Source organism: Python bivittatus, unplaced genomic scaffold (genome assembly GCF_059951505.1).
Source record: "Python bivittatus isolate LINGU-HERP-01145 unplaced genomic scaffold, Pbiv_v1 ctg000700_np1212, whole genome shotgun sequence".
Lineage (NCBI taxonomy): Eukaryota > Metazoa > Chordata > Lepidosauria > Squamata > Pythonidae > Python > Python bivittatus.
The window spans coordinates 52,633,195-52,654,964 of record NW_028277098.1 but is presented as its reverse complement, the minus strand read 5'-3'; the positions used below and the strand labels follow the sequence as shown (position 1 = coordinate 52,654,964).

General features: G+C 40.1%; 1 protein-coding gene across 2 annotated transcripts; it reads right to left on the bottom strand.

Annotated features, from left to right (window-relative positions):
- Positions 1-236: 236 nt before the first annotated feature.
- On the bottom strand, positions 237-20,993 carry ELOVL1 (ELOVL fatty acid elongase 1). 2 transcript variants are annotated; one of them, XM_007442578.4, is made up of 8 exons: positions 20,731-20,993; positions 9,121-9,183; positions 7,095-7,285; positions 5,729-5,809; positions 5,438-5,494; positions 4,927-5,032; positions 2,769-2,905; positions 237-2,508 (listed from the first exon to the last, which is right to left on the bottom strand). In XM_007442578.4, exons 2-8 carry the CDS (start codon positions 9,164-9,166, stop codon positions 2,263-2,265), a joined length of 864 nt encoding a protein of 287 aa, XP_007442640.1. In that variant the 5' UTR covers positions 9,167-9,183; positions 20,731-20,993; the 3' UTR covers positions 237-2,262. The 2 variants fall into 2 exon arrangements, with proteins under 2 accessions (XP_007442640.1, XP_007442639.1); XM_007442577.4 differs by having other exon boundaries at positions 9,121-9,188; positions 20,731-20,991.
- Positions 20,994-21,770: the final 777 nt, after the last annotated feature.

Here is a 21,770-nt window from a genome sequence, read left to right as displayed (position 1 = left end):
CTGAAAAAATCGATACTGTCTATGAGGGCCTGCTTGTTAGAATTCATGAGAACCAATGATTCTTAGAAGAGAAAATTACTTCAGGTTTACAAGAGAGGGCATTTTAGAATGGGTAAGCTATACTGCCTAATTTGGGAACAGTGTCACATATTGATTTTTCATCACCCTTGCAAGATTGATCTTCAAATACTGATCCATTTAAGAACGGCAAAAAATCTTGAGAGCAAGCACACGCATAGGAGAACAAACAAGCATATTTTACTTTTTTCCAAATGGTCCCCTAAGTACCCCCTACATTGTAAAAGCTTCTCAGTCAAACATTGTATCAATTTTAAAGGTTGCCATTAGCATTAGTTTAGGGTTTCTCAGACACAGGTGGGGAAACAGTACACAGCAGGATAATCAGTGGTAGGAAAGATATTAAGTAGTGTTACAAAACCTATTTCAACCTAACAATGAACTTAGCTTAAAGGCTTTTAAACAAGATTACCTTATTTGAGAATGGGCAGTGAATATATCAAAATATTCTGGGTTATACAAATCTCTCCAATTGTATATACAGCATAGTTTATGGCACATAATCTAGACTCTGGGTTAGTCTACCCCTAGCACTGAGGTAGAGAGACCACTACAAATTTATTCTAACAACAAAAAAGGTATTCTTTAATGCCTTAGCTTATTATATTCACCAATATATCCTTGCTGTCATACTTTGGCACTCTGAGCATAGAATGCAGTACAGCTCTAGTATCTGCTACTAAGGTTACTTTTCCAATATATTCTATTGCAGGATTATTTTGTATGCCACACAGTACTTGCAGCTTTTCCACTTATCACACTCAGCCAGATCATAGGCAATAGCACCAAGGAATACAGGTCTCTTCAAGCTCAGGAGGATAATGCCCAGCAGTTGGAGCTTCAGCAAGAATACAAGCCAGTGCAAACAGAAAAGCATCTGGCCTGAAAGAGTTTCCATGTAAGGAGAGAAAGGAATAAACATTCTCTTGCCTGGAGCAGCAGAGAGGACAAGCAGGAGCTTAGGATATAAAAGCTGTATTGAACTTTGAGTGAAGCTATTCTACAGACACAGAAAACTAGTAAAAATTTAATTTGCAATTCCTGTGTTCTTGAGCAGAAGTAATCTGAGGCCTGACACCATACGCTGTGGATGAGCCAGAACGTAGCCACCACTCCACTATAATGCTTCACAGGAATTTGATCTCAGATTTTCAGCTCCTCTTATCCAGTAAATCGACCTCAAGTAAGACACCAAATCACTGCAAGAGCAGTAGTCGTCATTGGAACTGAAAATCAATAATTAACACAGCTACTTACAGTAAAGTTGTTCTGTTTCTCACTCAGGCCCAACCAGCAATGATCAAGGCCTTGAAATCAAGAACAAGAATGACTATTCTCTTTCTATCCATTTATTTCTGTGAATACAAGTGGAAAACTCAGCTAGGAGAGAGACACCTCCTCTTGAGGAGTCCTCCCCAATATTCAGATTACAGGGAGCCTCTGTTCCTTAGAGCAGATCCAACAACGTTTTAAAAAGGCACACAGAGCAATGGCATGCAAGCTGAACAACAGGGTCCTATTTCTTCTCCCTGGGCCTCAGTGCAATAAGAGCTTGCAGTCATCAAACCATATGGAGAGTGAAAACCAGAGTTATTGCTAAGGTCCTGGGATCAAAGCAACCAAAGCTGTGGAGTAATGCCAAGGGAGGAATACAACCAAGGTGGTAAGAAAGGAGCCTTGCCTAGCAGTACCCCATTTGCATACAGAGCAGGAAAAGTTAGCTCCTAGAGGAGTTATATCCCACCCTCAGCAAGAAGGGACCACTTACATTCAAGTAGGAATGGAATAGGAATGGCAGGACACCAATGATAAATAAAGAGAATTAATAAATGGCAACACAAACTTAGGGAGAGCAAAGTAACAAAAATCCCCACCTAGATCACATTGAGTACATAGAATTAAGTGGATAAATGTGTCCCATCAGTCAGGGTTCTGCTTTGGTCCAGCTCTGAAGGGAGCCCAGCCCAGGGCAGACACAGGCACTTTGGAAACCTTGGGCTGGATTCAGCACCGACAGCCCAGGCAGCCTGTCGCCCCTGGGGCAGGGTGAAAGCCAGGCAACGAGGGAAATGGGGCAGTTGGGAAGGTGGTTTTGAACTGCAAGATAACAGTCTGTAGGCACTTAATCTGGCTAAGAAGCCCAGATATGGAGCTAGTTGGTTTGAGTCATCTTGATCCCACCCCCTAGTTGGCTTTGACTTTGCCATTAGCAATGGCACCATTCTCATGGAAGCCATTTTGCTGAGGTTGTGTCATGGTCTTGGGCAGACGCTTGCCTTTGGTGTATGACTGGTACCAGAAGTTGGAGAAGAGAATGAAGAAGATAACGCCATAAATCCAGATGAGGTGGATGAAGATTGGGAACTGGTAATTGCAGGTAGGCATGAAGTAGTACTGGGAGATATGGATGGAGACGATCACAAACTGCAGCTAGGAACAGAAGCAAGGCAAAGATTATATGAGTAAAGGTGACAGTTGTGACTCCTTCCATCCACAGGCAAAGATGAATAATTCTTGGAGGAAAAGGGAAAATTCAACACAACAACAAATATCAAGTTAGGTTATAAAGTTCCTGTCATTAGCTAGTCAAAAGAAACAGAATCAGACCAGTGACAAAGCTGGTTTGTAGAACTGAATCAAAGTTGGAGATACTGGCATAATTTGCCTATTCCTTTCCCTTTGTTACTTACCAACTGAATGGCAGTGATGTGCTTCTTCCACCACAGGTACTTTTGGAAAGCAGGCCCTGCAGCTGAGAGCGCATAATAAAAGTACATCACAACATGTACCATAGAGTTCACCAAAGCATGGAAGGAGCCCATTCCTCCTGCAGAATAACAAAGGAAAAGGAGAAATCCATACAATAGTGATGAGTAACATAACTAGACCTTACAATCTATAAAAATATTGAAAAAACAAAGAGAATTAATTTGGGGCACCTGGGATCATGATCAAAATGGTATGACAGGAAAAAAAATTGTCAGTAATTTTTATTCAGCCCATACTTATTCAAAAACGTTCGCCTGTTATTAGTGTTATATTAGTGTAACATAGCTTAGGACACATAACTGTAGCATTTCTGAAAAGGTAAATCTAAGTATCCACCAAAATACATTCACAACTGAATGAAAATACTGAAAAGTAAAACTGTTGGTTAAATATGCTGGACTGACCAGTGGAGACCTTGTTTATAGATCTGTCAGTGAGGCAGCTAGCAAGGACAGAATATATGTTCTTTTCCACGGTGGTTGCTCATTTGTGGAAATCCCTGTTCTGAGATCACTTCCCCCCCCTTTTTTTTGGCAAATCCCAGAGACAATATTTAACCTGCTTTTGTGAGAAAAGTTGAGTTGGTCATTTTTTTATTCTTCTTGTTTTAATTGTTAAATGTATTTTCTACTATCACTAACCAGAAGATACTTTCTACTTATTTGTTTTAGATCTCCAACCATATCATTTTTAAATATATTTTTTTACATTCTGGAGTAGATACTGCATTGTTGCATCTTTCTTTAAGTAATAGGCCAGTTTGGAAGGATGTTTATTGTTTGTTTTTTAATGAGAATCTTATCCAGCTCCAGGAGCTCAAGGTAATGTACATACCATTCTTTCCTCCAATTCTTGCTGTAACAGCCATGTGAAGCAAGTAGGGCTAAGAGATAGTGACTGGCCTAAAGTCACCAAGTGAGGTTTCATGATTAAGGGCAGATTTAAACCTGGGCTCCCAGTTCAATTATATCTTAAGCAGTATACCACACTGACCCTCTTTTAGTCTAGAAAAGCAGCATAAAATACAGTGGTACCTCGGGATACGAACACCTCTACTAACGAATTTTTCGGGTTACGACCAGCTCTGGCTGCAAAAATTTACCTCGATGTGCGAACTCCGCCTCGGGGTACGGTCATTTTTCCACCCTGACACGTGGTCTGTGGCCATTTTTCCGCCCCTGACATGTGGCACGCAGCCATTTTCCCACCCCGCCGCGCCCAGCCGTTTTCCCGCCCCTGACACATGGTCCGCGGATGCCAGAACGGATTAACGGTAATTACATTGAACCTTATGGGAAAATTTGCTTCGGGGTGTGACCAAATTTGGAGGGCGGAACGGATCAACCGGATTTACATTGAACCCTATGGGGAAATTTGCATCGGGTTACGACCAACTCAGGATACGCCCAGAGTCACGGAACAGATTAAGTTCGTATGCCGAGGTACCACTGTATCTGAAATAAGAATTTTAAAATCTTTCATGTTTTAAGATCCTGCTTGACTTTTCTATAATCACTCCCATATTCCTAACTATTCTACTGGCATTTGTACAAAAATCCTAGCATTCTGTTATTATTGTGGATATATACTGTATATTTGACTTTTCATAAGTAATGCATTCAATTGTTATACACACACATACACACACCCAAGCATGCACATATATTCTTTCATCTGGAACCATGGTGATGTTGATGACTAACTGTAATTGCTAAGACTTTAATGATGACAAAAAAATAAAAGAAGAGGGAGTCTATTTTAAAATCGACTTAAATCAAATTAGCAAAGGTCTGAAGAGATCCGGGACTTCACCAGTATCTAGTATCCAAGTATGGCCTTAATAATGGAAGCAGATGGGGGCTGACAGCTGAAAGGCTGAGACTGCCTTGCTCTTCCTATCATGTCCTGGACAGCCAAACTATATATTCAAGTACACACACCTATAATAAGGGAACAAATATACTGCATGTATTCATGAGATACTGTGTGAGAAAGAGACATGTCTGAAAACAATTATGGATACTATTTTTTCAGATCTTGGTATCAAGCCACAGAGTAAATCCCTTTTTAAAATCTCACCTGGACCAAACTTCACACCCCACCACCAGCTCCAAGGTAGCACTGAATGGTGGAACACATGCAAAAAGGTCACTTGTTCATTCTTTTTCCTTAGGATAAAGATCACCTGGAAACAACAGTACACTGTGAGATGTAGGTTTCAGTTTTTGGCTAGTAGTGTATTTATAAGTCTATCCTTACCTGACCATCTAGATCAGATGTAAAATAAGAGAAAAAAGGACCATGGTATAGTCCTCAAAATATGACAGTCAAATTATTGCTAGACAATCTTTTAAATATAACTGCATTTATCAGAAAGCACATGTCTGCCCCATCCAGAACATCCTGCTGCATAAATGTAGTAAGGTATGCAAAGATTAACCACTATAATTTTATAAGAATATAAATGCTGAAAGAATAGGTAGACTTGAGTGACCACCAGCTTTTCTAGATAATAGTAATACTGGGTCAAAAGTACCTGTGTCTTAAGTAGAGAAATAGGAGCAAACATAAGAAGTCCAGAGTCACTTACTGTATCCATCAGTTCAATGATTTTGGAGAAAATGAAGATCCATGCCACACGGACCATCTAGAGACAAGGCTAAAGTCAGATCCTAGCCATCACAAGAATCAAATCCCATCTTTCCCTCCACTCTTCTCTCCCTTTGGTAGTCTCCCTCCTCAACCCTCTTCTTAGATCAGCTTCACCCAAGGCTGAACTAACTAAAGAAAAGAAACACACAAGAGGAACAGGAGGGAGACAAACACAGAGTAGAGACAGGATGGAGGGAGGACAAGACAGGAAAATGAAAAACAAGCTTACCCGAAGAGCCCTGGGATCCTGGGATGTATCAACAGGGTCACACCTCCATGTATAACCATTCAGCCAGCCTGACATTAGAAACTACAAGAAAGAACTCATCATTCACAGCCTTCTACTCTATTATAACTACATTCCCAATAACATCACATTCATCAGTTGTATTTCATAACAGCTTTCTTTTCTAAGTTTCATATTATGAGCAGGATCAGACCAAACACTACAGATTTTTCAAATAAATATCAATACAATTTGCATATATATCTATATCTATATCTATATATATCTTTTTACCTGAGGAATTTTGTTTCAAATATTTTTATTGAAGCAAAGTTTTTACATATTTTGCTGCTACAATGCAAGCCTTATAGACTTATTTTGCATTACACCAGAGGAAGTTTTTAAGATGCAAGTATGATGTACTATATTTACCTCACTGAATAACACTAACTGATATAATTCTTTAGAAACTAAATGGAATATCAGTAATAATGTTGTATTCTCCCACCTCAAGAACAAATCCTATATGGTATTATACTTGGGAAAAATGTGCATTCACAGTAAAACATAAAAGGATTCAGAGAAGTCATTCAACATAACAGCTGACAGAAATACAATGTGATCTTGTCTAGTATGCTAATGGCCAATTGGTATAATTTCTATTATCTAGCTTATAAAATGAGCTTGCAAGATTGCCTATTAATCATCATTTATTGTACTTCTACAATGTCATTTGTACCATTCTTGGTAGGAAAATTCAAAATTCATGGAAGTAAGTTCTCTTCATTGTATCAAATTCTCTAATACCTACTATCTTAAAAAAAAACAACCCAAACACTCTCATTTTGAGGAAGCATTTTTAACAAGTTTGAAGAACCTGAAATCTTCTGTTGAACTGAATCTTCTAGCTAATCTCCATTGATTTGTATGCCTTTGTATTCCAGAAAAGTACCGAGGGCAAGTACAAACATTTCTATCTATCCATGTTTACAGGTCTCTTTCCTGAAGAAGCTGTGTCTATGTATGAAAGAATAAATATCTTTCCAACTTGCTACTAAAGCAGGAAACCTGAACATGCAATAGCAGTGAGTTAGAGATTGTCAGAAAGTCAGAAATTGTGGTATTTTTTAATATATTTATTACAGATAGTTTAAATGTGTGCTGTATATTTCAAAACAAAGAAAGGGGGCTGTATTTTAGCAATTTTTCTAGAATGATAAAAGTTTCATAGCTCTTTTCTGAACTCATACTGTTTTAGATATGCAAAAATAGAAAGAGACCTTGAAACTGATGTTGGGGAGCCACTATAAGCAATAATGGTATATGTAAGAGCTGCAGATAAAATTTAATACAGGAAGAAGGGGCTTACCTCATAAACAATGAAGAGTGACAGTGCTACCAAAAAAAAATTATAAAAAATCATGAACTTCTTAAGGTTCAGAGGTTTCCTGTTGGCCATGAGCCGTGGGCCCAGCGATAATACAAAGTAGACATAGCTCAGTAAGATACCCGTCATGAGCCAAGGAGAATCCATAAGTGGGTATGTACCAATCCGGGGGTCTGCAGCAAAAAAAATATTTAGAAACATATATAAATCCCACAACACATCAAATCTTTTGTTATCAATAGCCAATGCACCTGGAGTAGATGCTTTTTAGGTACAGTGGTGCTTAAAAGTTTGGGAACCCTTTAGAATTTTCAATATTTCTGCATAAATATGACCTAAAACGTGATCTCTTATCCACACAAGTCCTAAAACTAGATAAAGAGAACCCAATTAAACAACTGAGTCAAAAACATTATACTTGTTCGTTGATTTATTGAGGAAAATGATCCAAAGCTACAGTACATATTGGTATGTGGCAAAAGTATGTGAACCTTTAGGATTATCAATTCATTTGAACAGGAAATTAGAGTCAGGTGCTTCGGTCAATGGGATGATAAGCAGGTGTGAGTGTGGGAGGTCCTGCCTTATTGAAAGAAGAGAATTCTGGGTATTCACTATCAAAGTCTGATCTTCATAACACAGGGATGTGGAACTGTGTCATGGCTAGAAAAAAGGAGATATCCGAGGAACTCCAAAAAACAGTTGTTGATGTTCTCCAGGCTGGAAAAGGTTACCAAACTTTCCAAAGAGTTTTGGACTCCACCAGTCCACTGTCAGGTAGACTGTGTACAAACAGAGGCAATTCATCACCATTGTTACCCTCCCCAGGAGTGTCTGACCAATCAAGATCACACAAGAGCAAGATGTGTAGTACTCCAGGAGGTCTCAAAGAACCCCAGAGTAATGTCTAAGGAACTAAAGGCCTCTTTTGCATTGGTGAATGTCAGTGTTCATAAGACCACCATCAGGAGCACACTGAACAACAATGGGATGCATGCTAGGGTTGCAAGGAGAAAGTCATTACTCTCTAAAAAGAATGTTGCTGCCCAACTACAGTTTGTGAAAGACCACGTGGATAAGCTAAAAGGCTATTGGAAGAATGTTCTGTGGACAGATGAGACCAAAATAGAACTTTTGGGCTTGAATGAAAAGCATTATGTTTGACAAAAGGCAAGCACTGCATTCCAGCATAAGAACCTTATCCCATCTGTGAAATATGGTGTTGTCAGTATCATACTTTGGGCCTGCTTTGCTGACTCTGGACCAGGACTGCTTGCCATCATTGATGGAACTATGAATTCTGAATGTCAGGGTATCTGTCTGTGAACTGAAGCTCAAGAGAAAGTGGGTCATGCAGCAAGACAACAACCCAAAACAGACAAGTCAGAATGGTTAAAGCAGAAGAAAGTTAATGTTTTGGAATGGCCAAGTCAAAGTCCTGAGCTTAAGCCTACAGAAATGTTGTGGAAAGACCTAAAGCAGGCAGTTCTTGCAAGGAAGCCCATCAACATCCCTGAGTTGAAGCTGTTCTGTAAGGAAGAATGGGCTAAAATTCCTCCAAGCCGACGTGCAGGATTGATCAACAGTTATCAGAAATGTTTAGCTGCAGTTATTGCTGCCCAAGGGGGACACACAAATGATTGAATGCAAAGGTTCACATACTTTTGCCACACACAAATATATATCTTTGGATCATTTTCCTCAATAAATCAATGAACAAGTACAATGTTTTTGACTCATTTGTTTAATTGGGTTCTCTTTATCTAGGTTTAGGACTTGTGTGGAGAACAGATCACATTTAACACATTTTATTTGTGCAGAAATATTGAACATTCAAAAGTTCACAAACTTTTAAGCATCACTGTATCTGAGTGGGAAGTACTTGTGATACTAATGAGGACATTCAGTTACCAGCCTGGCTTGTTTCCTTTTGGGGGAGGAAAAGAATACCAAAATAAAAAGTAGTTGAGGTTTCAGTCATTCATTTATTTGCCTAAGATCTGCTTACCTGCTCCCTTCATGAAGTCTCGATATCTGTTCACCAACACATCCATGGTAACAGTATTGGCAGCTGTTCTGCATAAAAAGTGAAAATGTTAGTCAATGCACTAGAATTGGATAACCTGCAAATCATGCTTTAATTTGGGTGCAAGTAATGAATGGCTCTGCATTACTGTCCAATTCCCTGCAGAGCATAATTAATTTTTTGGATGAAGTAATTGATTTAATTCCCTTTCACAAAAAAACCAAGGGAACTTCTCAACTTTAAAACTGCTGTTCTTGCTGTACACATCTAGGGTTCACTTTATTTTCTATGAATGATTTTGGTAGGTACCCATAGCAAGACAAATAGAATAAAGTACAAGTAGAATAAAGCTACTCAGACACAAAATACATTCAGTCTAGAGGAACCAGCTCTACAGAGTTCCATTTAACCTTCCAGATAAGGAATCAGTGCCAGCATGTGTTATACAAGTCATAAGACCTTCCCAAGAAGGAACAGTAGGCTGAGGGTGGGTTTTACCAAACTGAAATTGATGCATTTGAAACTGCAACCCAAATTACTATTTGTGGATTAGGGGTTACATCTCTCTGACCAAACTGATTGTATACAGAAGATAATAATATTCAACAGTGTTAAGATCCCTAGAAATATTCTAGCTGTGGATTTATGATAAGAAATAGATTAACATTTGGGCTTATAAAAATCAGCTAGTTCTGAAATAATGGTTTATAACAGCAGAAACGTGGCCTCCAGAGTTTACGGGATTTTGAAGGCAAGAAATATCCCATTTTCCCCAAAATTGGATTCTATTTGTTATTACAACCAATAAATGAAAAATACACAATAAATATAACTATTTAAAAACAGTCATTAATAAAAAATATATATACTGAAAATTACTGAACTGCTCTTAAGCATACTAAAATGCTTATGTCAATAATGAGGTATTTACTTTGTTTCAGATGCTGGTCAAATCAGTGATATAACAGAGAAGACTCTCCCTGTCATTTCTCATGATGCACAACTCCAACAACAGAATAAATAAGATACTCTCAACAGATCTTAAGGTACATACTAAAAGAACCACTCCCTCAAATGTCAAAAGCATGAGGGTTTCAAATGTTTTGACACCTCTTGCAATCAGACCAGAAATTTATTGCAATTATTTTATATATACTGTCCCTGAGAGCAATGTAGTTGCTGCTAGCTGCTAATTACAGATTGTCCTCAGTGTAGCTCTCTGTACAGCGCACTGTAGTAATCTAGACTGGACATTAACATAGCCTGAACAACTATGACCAGACCATCCCTTTAAAAGACAGTATTTTTTAGCTGAGTAAGAAAAGTCAGCCAAAAACACTTTAGGCACCTTGGCTCCTTCAAGAACAAAAATGAATCACCAAACACTTTCAAATTAAACACTTGGGGTTTTTTTCAAGAGCAAACCCATCTAGAAAAGCCTACAACCAGTTTATTTATAATGTCCAGGTGGAGGCCGAATATAATATAGCCTAACCTGATTCAAATGACAGGAAAGAATACATGATATACTGACTCCAATATGGAGGCGGGGGCAAAATGAGCTTGCAGTGAGGCCAAAATAAAAAATGCCACTGTTACTTTCTGAAACTTATTTTGTTGATCAACCAAACAGGTTATACATCAGAGCAACCAAGGCTTTTAGGACAGCATTTTAGGAAGAAAGTGCTATATGATGACTAAAAATGTATATTTCAGTGGTCAATCTTAGAAACAGATGAATAGATTTAGGGGATTAGATTTGGTAGACAGAGTGCCTGAAGAACTATGGATGGAGGTCCGTAACATTGTACAGGAGGCAGCAACTAAAACCATCCCAAAGAAAAAGAAATGCAAGAAAGAAAAATGGCTGTCTGATGAGGCTTTACAAATAGCTGTGGAAAGAAGGAATGCGAAAAGCAAGGGTGAAAGGGAAAGATATAAGCAGCTGAATGCAGATTTCCAGAGAATAGCCAGGAGAGATAAGAAGGCCTTCTTAAATGAACAATGCAAAGAAATCGAGGAAAACAATAGAATGGGGAAGACTAAAGGTCTCTTCAAGAAAATTGGAGATATTAAAGGAACATTTAGTGCAAAGATGGGCATGATAAAGGACAAAAAAGGCAAGGATCTAACAGAAGCAGGAGAGATTAAGAAGAGGTGGCAGGAACACACAGAACTATACAAGAAAGATCTTAATGTCCCTGATGTCCATGCTGGTGTGGTCACTGACCTTGAGCCAGACATCCTAGAGAGCAAACATCAAGTGGGCCTTAGGAAGCATTACTAACAACAAAGCTAGTGGGTATGATAGTATTCCAGCTGAGTTATTTAAAATACTAAAAGACGATGCTGTTAAAGTGCTGCACTCAATATGCCAACAAGTTTGGAAAACAGAACAGTGGCCACGGGATTGGAAAAGGTCAGTTTACGTTCCAATTCCAAAGAAGGGCAATGCCAAAGAATGCTCAAACTACCACACAACTGAGCTCATTTCACATGCTAGCAAGGTTATGCTCAAAATCCTACAAGCTAGGCTTCAGCAATACATGAACCGAGAACTACCGGATGTACAAGCTGGGTTTCGAAGAGGCAGAGGAACTAGAGATCAAATTGCCAACATTCGCTGGATCACGGAGAAAGCACGAGAGTTCCAAAAAACATCTACTTCTGCTTCATTGGCTATGCAAAAGCCTTCGATTGTGTGGATCACAACAAACTGTGGCAAATCCTTAAAGAGATGGGGGTACCAGATCACCTTACCTGTCTCCTGAGAAATCTGTATGCAGGCCAAGAAGCAACAGTTAGAACCAGTCATGGAACAACCGATTGGTTCAAAATAGGGAAAGGAGTACGACAAGGCTGTATACTGTCACCCTGCTTATTTAACCTATATGCAGAGTACATCATGAGAAATGCCAGGCTGGAAGACTCACAATGCTGGAATTAAGATTGCAGGGAGAAACATCAACAACCTCAGATATGCAGACGATACTGCCCTAATGGCACAAAGTGAAGAAGAACTAAAGAGCCTCTTGATGAAGGTGAAAGAGGAGAGTGTGAAAGCTGGCTTGAAACTCAACATTAAAAAAACTAAGATCATGGCATCTGGACCCATTAATTCCTGACAAATAGAAGGGGTAGAAATGGAAGCAGTAACAGACTTCATTTATTTGGGCTCCAAGATCACCGCAGATGGAGACTGCAGCCATGAAATTAAAAGACGCTTGCTCCTTGGGAGGAAAGCTATGGCAAACCTAGACAGCATATTAAAAAGCAGAAACATCACCTTGCCGACAAAGATCTGCATAATCAAAGCTATGGTTTTTCCAGTAGTAATGTATGGCTGTGAGAGCTGGACCATAAAGAAGGCTGAGCACCGAAGAATTGATGCCTTTGAACTGTGGTGCTGGAGAAGACTCTTAAGAGTCCCCTGGACTGCTAGGAGGTCAAACCAGTCAAATCTTAAAGGAAATCAACCCTGACTGCTGATTGGAAGGATTGATAATGAAGCTCAAACTCAGATACTTTGGTCACCTAATGCGAAGAGAGGACTCTTTGGAAAAGACCCTGATGCTGGGAAAGATTGAAGGCAAAAGGAGAAGGGGACGGCAGAGGATGAGATGGTTAGATAGCATCACTGAAGCAATGAGCATGAAACTGAGCAAACCCAGGGAGGCAGTGAAGGACAGGAAGGCCTGGTGCGATATGGTTCACGGGGTCACAAAGAGTCGGACATGACTAAACAACTGAACAACAACAACAAAAGCATACCAGGAGTCTGGTGGCGTCAAGCTGCCAATTCTGTTCTCAGCTTCTCTGAGTTTAGGAAATTTGTCAGGCAAGACCAGGAGAACAGAACAGCTCTAAAAGTACAACAGAGGCAAAAGGATCAAAGTAAACAGTCTACAACAATTATGGATAGCTCTTTCCTGTCTTCACCATAATATACAAGAAGATACTCTGGCTGTGAAGTTAAAAAGAAGTGCAGATAAAGGCCAGTCTTATTTAAAGCTCTTTCAAAATGTGTTGTCCTTAAGTATAATATTCACATGAAAGGAAGACTAACTTTTTTTCCTGAAACAATTTACATTTAAAATGGGAAGCACATCATAGATTTGCTGAGAATATGGAAAAGGAGTCTAGGGTTTTTTGTTTGTTTGTTTGTTTTTGTCCAAACATTCATGATGCATCTATGCAGTTTTCTTGGCAGTGTTATGAAAGTGATTTGCAATTCCCTTAATCTAAGACACTTTTTTTTTTACCTCCCATCCTGCCCATTCCTAGGTGGCTCCTATGCATGGCTACAACTCAACACAAACTCTCCCCACTATTCAAACCATGGCAATTGCTGTTGAACTGACATGGAGGAATATGGTGGCTTCTTAAAGAGATACCAAGTTGTATATCTTCCTACGTCTAGTCATCTGTACTCAACTGAAGCAGTGGGACAAGAATCAAGCAACTGATCTGGGCAACTGGAAATGGCTACTCCTTGTTGATTCACTAATGTACAACACCAGCTTTCATGTTCCTGCATAAGTATAGCGCTGAGGGCTAAGCATAGCACTGAGAGACACATATTGCCAGGTATAATGGTTCCTTGAATACAGGACTAAGGGACAGGAGCTTGTCCATAGCATTATGCTGTTGTATTTAATAGGACATTGATTATTATTTGGCCTGAGATATTATTAATAAGTTCTCCCAGCATCAACTTTCCCACTGGACATTCTATACTATAATTAGTTATATTTCCTTACTTACAGATGATCACATGAGCCTGTCTATTCAAAGACTAAGACCTAAACCTAATCAGACTCAAACATTTCTACTTTTACACAGTACAGAGAGAAAGAGAGAGAGAAATGAAGTACCCAAGACACTTTTCTGCTGAATCAGTAGAGTATAGAGATAGAGCAATCACTGTCCCTATATGGGACAAACCTGCTCAGCCTGTTTGGGAGCTGCAGGGAATTCTGTTCAGCGCTCTGCCACATAAGAAGCCTAGCCTCATATTCTAGCCTATGGTGCAGCTATGCCTTACAAATACTCAGACCAAGAATACAGCACAATTATTCCTCATTCCTTAAGTAAACTAGAAAATGCAGCTGAGATCTGCAGTGTTCTCAGAAACCCACTCCTACACACCACAGGGCCATGTAATATTGTCCAGGTACCATCTTGTCCTGGCACCAATGCATACCAAAGTACTGAACAGGTCAGACTGGAACAGTGAGGTAGAAATCTTTACCTGCAACATTCTATAGGTTGCTAAAATGGCTATTAAAATTGAAAGTCCTCCCCAACCCCTCACTGGTTTGAGAAGAAAAATGTTTTAGTTGACATCTGCTCACTAAAATTAAACTGCCAACAACCTCAGGTAGAAGAAATAACGTATCAGAGTTCAAGTGCTATAGAATTCAAAGCATGAGGGTGAAGAGTGTCAGAAAATCATCCATCACATACAATGGAGGAGGACTGAATATCCACACAGGAACCCGTTCACTATGCATTTTCTAACTGGAATCCACAGAAACATTAATTGGAAATACTTATTGAGATAAAGTCCAGTTGTGCTTCAGCTTCCATTATTGTAATCTTTAATTCCCAGATTCCAGCTCCACCCACCTGTACAAACAGGATTCTGGCAAAATTATAACATGATACATCAGGCCAACCCACTGACATTCTGAAGCCAACAGCACAAAACCCCACACCCACATGAGTTGCTTGTATAGAAGTGTTGTGCCTGGTACTGCCACCCACATGGATGCAGGGAAGAAACTCTCAATAGCATATTGATGCATAGAGATGGAGGAGGGGATTGGAATCCTTCTATGCCTGCCCTGCCAAGTGAGGTTGTGCAGAACATCCAGATCAGTAGGGAAAATGGAGGACAACACCTGAAAAGTGCCAACTCCAATTCTATATTTGAAGCATTGTCTTGATCACAAACACACATGCTAATTTCTACTAGTTCAACTGTATATCCAGTAAATTGTTATCTCTCCTCTAGAATAAATCAAGATTTATTGAGTAAATATTTCCCCTAGTTCAGTGAAGTACTGTATGGTAGGCCACAATAAGACAAAACTGCCTTAACAGTACAAATAAGTTAAGGGCCATCATGGTTCTGACAATCATATAAAACTACAGAATCTCTAAAGCTTGCAACAGAGAAACAGACTGATCAAGTCAAAAGAATTAGTGCAGAGTTGCTATTTGAAAGATGATTAAGGTCAAAAGGGAAGAGTAAATGGGCTCTATTCCAATCATGTTCTCCTCTGGAACCTACAATATTAATAGTTCTTAGCAAGCCTTAGCTCCCCAATATGCACACTGAGGTGATAGGTTAAACCTTTCCAAATCTATAAGGTCTATCTCCTACAGGCCATATTTGGCTCATGTTGGTGGCATCTAGCCAGATAGGCTCAGGAAAGAGATCCAAAATATTTCTTTGTGAAAAAGACAAAAATATTTCTTTCCAATTCAGTAAAACATTGGAAGGTCATATTTGAATAAAATTAAAAGGCAAGCTATTATTTGCAATAATTATCAGGTCAAATTATCAAACAAGAGCAAGAATTAATAGTGTTGGCTTACTGTCAGAAGCCAAGCTAGGCTCATTTAACTTCAAGAGACTTCTAGATAACTGCCCCTACAAACTCTACTATAGCAGCAACTGTTGCTGCACCCTGCCACCATCTCTCCAGCTACAAATCACAGAGATTGTGTCAATAATAAAAGTCACATGCATTTCCTCAGTGATAATCCAGAGTTGAATAGACAGCAATACTACCTGCCTTAAGGCAAAAGACATTTCACTGTAACTGAACTATTGCTGGTCCTGCAACTAAAACTCTTGAGTCCTCAAAACAATTGAAGTTTCTTTGTAGATTAATGTTTTGGACAGGGGAGAAAACAAGCAAAGGCCACTAACTAACTTCACCCCATGTATTCACCTCCTGTTAAACCAGTGACTTCCATCTAACACCTAATAAGTTTAGGCAATATCTTGTGAATTAAGTGAAGGCTGCAGTGTTTAGAAAGCCACCTAAAACACCATATGTTGATAAACAGTTTTCTACTAATGACTGCTCCAGGACAATTAAAAGTAGATCCATAACTCAAAAGAGGACAGCCTTGATGGGATATCATATGAGTCTTCCATGGGCAGACTTGAGAAAAATGTATGTGCTCCAGGTAACCAGAAAGCCACAAGCCATAGTAGAATAAGAGAGGGCTTTAGTACTTAAACAATTGATAAAATCCCTAAGATACACAGAATATTTTTTTCTGCTTTTATTTACCAGCGTGGCCATTCATATCAATTTCCTTCTACATAATGATTCAGACAACAAACTATTCCTAGACCATGTAATCCCCTAGACAAGAAGCATGCTTGGTTCCTTTCCTCAATCATTAACAGAACAAGTACATCCTAGGCTCTATACATTCTAGACAGTTCCAACTGTTATGTGAATAGCACCTAACAGACACCCTCTGAGTCTGACTTTCCAGTACCCATTTGCTCCTAAATCTGCACCTGAACAATCACCCAAACCAGAAGGTGGCAGAGTCTCCCAATCAATACTACACAATTACACACACTATCACTTACAAATTATATGCACACGTTAATGCTCTTTATTTACTCTTCAGCAAAACATTTTGTAACATATCAACTGAATTTTGATTTTTCTGAGCCTTTAGAGAGTCACTTATGAACAGATGCATTCTATGCAAGTTACATTTTAAGCCCACTATTCTCCATGAACCCCCCCCCCCACAATGTTTTTGTCTTATTTTTCATATATGTATAAACAAGTGAAGGAAATCTACATCCATTTTTCCTTGCCCATCCTTTTCCATGGCTTTTATTACTACTGTTGTTGCTACTCCTGCTGGAGAAGGAAATGGAGAGATATTTATATATCAAATTATATATAGCCGCCCATCTCACAAGAAGTGACTCTGGGTGGCGTACCACAAAGATATAAAATGTGTAAAAAAAACAATCATTATTAAAAAGTTTTAAAAGTATATGGCACACAAGAGATTAAATTAGCAAGGGAGCCACCTCAAGATCTCACTGGTCCCCTGAGATCCTCAGGCCTGATGACAAAACCAGGTCCTGAGGGCTTCCAGAAAGTAAGTAGGGATGGAGCTGACCTCGCTTTGGGGGGTTGGGGGGAGAATGTTCCAACAGGAGGGGGCCATGGCAGAGAAGGCACACCTCCTTGGGCACACCAAGTGTACTTCCCTAACAGACAGGACCCACAGCATGCCTCTTCTGCTGGGTCTGATGGGACAGGCAAATGTAATTGGGGAGAGGCGGTCCCTCAGTTAACACAGCCCCATGCCATGAAGGGCTTTAAAGGTCAAAAACACCACCTTGAATTGGACCCAGAAGCAGACTGGCAACCAATACAGCTCACGGAACAGAGGTATAACATGTGCTGTTCTAGAAGCACACATAACTGTGCTGCTGCATTTTGTACCAGCTGAAGCTTCCAGATACTCTTCAAGGGCAGCCCCATGTAGAGCAGATTACATCGAATACTGCCTTCAGTAGGCATCTACATGCTATAGCATTGTGCATAGTTAAGGGAAAAAAAGAGATTGAAAAGAGCAGACGTCTCCCAACTTCATCTATTTCAGAATGGTGTAGGAAGGAAATGGTGATAGGGCAGATTAGAACGAAACAGCTGGAAATGCATTCAAGACTACTAAACAGCAATATGTGCCAACATCCATGTTAGACAGGTGAACGTCTTCATCCTCAGAAGTTGCAGAGAATGGTGACACTTAAAATGCAAAATGCATAACTTGAGTTTAGTGGAAATGAAATTAATGGAAACAGTCAGTAGAAGATTATGAGTGATAATTAAAATAATTTAAAATGCAAATGTGATTTCCATGAGATACTGTTACCCCATAATACCTCTTCTTTGATCAGACTGAGGTGCCAGCTAAGCACAGTAATGTGCCAGAAATGTGCTCTCCCGCACAAGTACATTCCACACATTCAGCTCGTTAGGAATGTGGCATATAAGCTGGGGAGACAGAGTTTACAGGCCATCTCAATCAAAAGAAATTCTTTGTATCTGGAAGAAAACTTATTGGATTGTGCAAGGAGAAGACATTCATTTATTCATGACCTGACAACTTTAAGAACAACTCCAAATGCAGGATAAAAGTAGCCTAGCAATGTACAGAAGAAAATAGTTACTACAGTGCTTAGCTGGGACTTTGGAGGGGGCGTAAATTAGTTCTAACAAGTCAACAGTGATGACATACTCACAGAGTATGTCATTTTAAGTATTATATTTATTGTCAAGTCAGATTTAAGTATATTATCTCTAAGATTACAATTGTCTTGATGTATAACTGAAATAAATTGGTAGAGTGGAACAATCTATGATTTCTCTGCCTACTGACTCTAAAAAATATGATTTGACTACATAATATATTTAAACCCTCCATTCATAGACATTTTTCTCAGGTCTCATCTTTACTATTCCTAATGTACATAAACTGGAACAACTTTGGAACAGAAGGTTCCTCTAACTTTGCATGGTGGGAGATGGAAATTTAAACAGAAAAAATAGAGGAAAAAAAATTAAGCAATCTATGAATCCTTCGCTTAGAACCTTTTAAAAACTCATGAGCAAAGAGACGTGTACATTTGATTTAGATTCATTAACTCAAGTGTTGCAAGAACAGCGTTAAACTGTAAGATGGGAAGAGCTGTTATGTCTAAATGTAAGCTTCATAAACATCTTATGTTTGGTACAGAATAATGTTAAAACATTAAAAATACAAATATGTCCAATAAATTTTATATAAGCCTCTGTGATTTTATATTTTTTTCAAATTCCAACCACATCAGCTTCAGCCTTTTAAGAGTAGGAGGTAGCCCTCTTCCTCTATGTTGCAATGAAAATGTAGTGTTACAATAAAATGTAGTTATTGTGTATGTAACAAATACATGCATTATAGCATAACTTTTGGACACCATCAGTTGTGATAAACAATCTCTACTCCACAAAAGTTGTGATACAAAATATTGCTAAACTTTATAGTACCTCAGGAGGTTTTCAGCACTGTATTTTGTGGAAATCAACTTGGCAATGACTTGCTAAGCAATTTAACACACAATTAAGAATTCAGAGATTACTGACTATTGTAAATTCTTGTCAAATACTAACAAAAGCATCAGTTGTAGTTGGTTTTTTGTTCTAATGAAATTCTGTTTTTATTCTGTGTGGCACTCAGAATTTCTTGGTTAGATGAGCAGCCACATTAATTGGATAAATAAATCATTTCCTTACTTCCTTATCCCTAGTCTTTGAGAACAGATGCTTAGATCAAGGTTTTTATTAGTCACTATACATTTTAAAAGAAAAGAAAACAAAGATGAAAGGGGAGCAGAAGATTCACTTCTTTCTCTCCCCATCTAACTGAATGGAGGTTATCAACTATTACTTACACATTCTGATATTACTACTGTACCTCCAACACCTCTATAATTATTAAAGAGCTTGTGAAAATACAGAAGACTACAGACAATAACTTATAGCAGGCACAAATGTAAGTTTCTTCTACAGAAATCTTCTGTTCTTTTTTACAATTAATCCTATCTCAGAAAATTATTTTTCTAAGGATAACAAACAAGGTTGAATTAAAAATGGAGAGAGAAGAAAAAGATATACAAGAAATGAATGGCTAAATTCAACTCAGCACCCACCTAAACAGAAGGGAAAAAATTCAAAGGAAGTCTACTGATGCCATTTCCACCAAACCCAAATTCCTATGCTTTTAACCGCTACATGTCAACATTAGATTGTTTTATCTACTACCACACAGCAAGATTACAAAAGGCCTCCCCTACTGAATTTCTGTCTGTCACACTGACGTCAGAAGCCCTTGGGCTTGTGTATGCTGAAGGAGGGGGGGGGTGAATTTTGATTAACAACCATGCCCTCTTCCCTTCTTTTACGGTTCGAAGTTTTGCCTCGGATTAATCCGTCACGAAGACCAGCCCGAAGGGGAAGTAGTACATAGTGGCGCTGCCCAGGTCGCTTCAGTCGCTCCGGCCCCATTTGTCTTACGGCTACCCTCGGCCTCTTCTGGAGCAGCATTCCCCACCCCCACCCCCGTCCCCCATTTTCCCAACCCATGCGGCAAGCGAACCGGTACTAGAGTCTCCTGGGAAAGGAAATAGCCTCTTTGCCCAGCTCCCGTTGCTTCACCCAGAAATGCTCCCGCCTCTAAGACTCATGGAGCTGCTCCTGTCAAGTCGGCCTGCGTCACGCGCATGCAGGCAGGCGGGAGAGGAAGCCGCTTCCCCGCCGGCTGAGCAAAAAGAAAAGAGAAGAAAAAGCTCCCGGGTATGGCTGCCGTCCCGAACGCGGACGGGGAGAAGGCTAGACCGGTCCCAAGCCCGCAGCGAACAGGGTGTGGCAGCCGGGGAAGTGAGGCAGGGAGGAAGGCAGCCGCGTGAAGCCAGACGAGGTTCGCGACCCTCTGGCAGGCCCCGAAAAGCCTCGTAAAAGTACCGAGAAAGTCTCCCCGAACGATCGCACTCACCCGCCGGTGGCCAGGCAAACGGGAGGAAAGCGGCGCGTCCCTGAGAGCGGCTCGAGCACGACTTCCTCCTCGGTGGACTCGCTTCGGAGTCACCCCAGAGTTAAAGGGGGCCGCCCCAAGCCCTCCTCTGCCGGCGATTGGCAGAGCCGTGCTGACTACGATTTACCTCACTGAGGAGGAGCCAGTCCTCGGGCTCGCCCCGTAGGGGAGTACGCTAGCGGGTTGATAGGCCGATAGCTCCGGCGGGTGGTGCGTGGAGGGGCAAGGAGGCCGCGCTCCTCTGGCTGGAGGGAGGATGCCGCTCGGCGTCTTTGCTGCGTCTCGTCCAGGCTCCCGAGGAGGGCTGGGACAGATTCGCCCGACTCCGGAATTGGGTCGCGAGGGCTCCTGGTCCACCACGCCATCCTGGGCTGGTTGGGTGGAAGTGTGACGAGAGCCACGCCAGGGGTGACCCGTGGAATAAATGTGTCCCGTATTTAAATTTCAAATAATTGCATTCTCTTCTACTGGAATTGCCTTCTGCCCGGGGAGGAATGTTGGATCCCTCAGGTCACGGACCTAACTGAAATCCTACCTTACTTCCAGCTACTGTCTGTCTATACACATATGACCTTGATCTTGCCCTTGTATGAAAACGGCTTTTAAGTAATACTTGTATTATTTAAGTAATATTTGTATTATTCAACCAGTTTTAGCAATCCATTCTGTAATAGTGTTTAAACTTTTTTTTCATTCAAGTAGATTGATAAAATCTGATGATTATGTGCTATGATTTAGCAATTACATACATTTTCTTCTGGATAAACTGTCACCAACCTGGTCCTACAGGTCTTCCAACGTTGCATCCGTTGTCTCTGTAACTGAGTCTGTCCACCTTGCTGCTGGTCATTCTGCTCTTTTCTTCCACCTCTCCCAGCATTAGAGCCTTTTCCAGAGAGCCAAGTCCTGACAATGGGTTCAAAATGTGATAATCTGAGCCTGGTCATTTGTAAGAACTCTGGGTTGATGAGTTCAACGATCCATTTGTTTGTTTTCTTGGG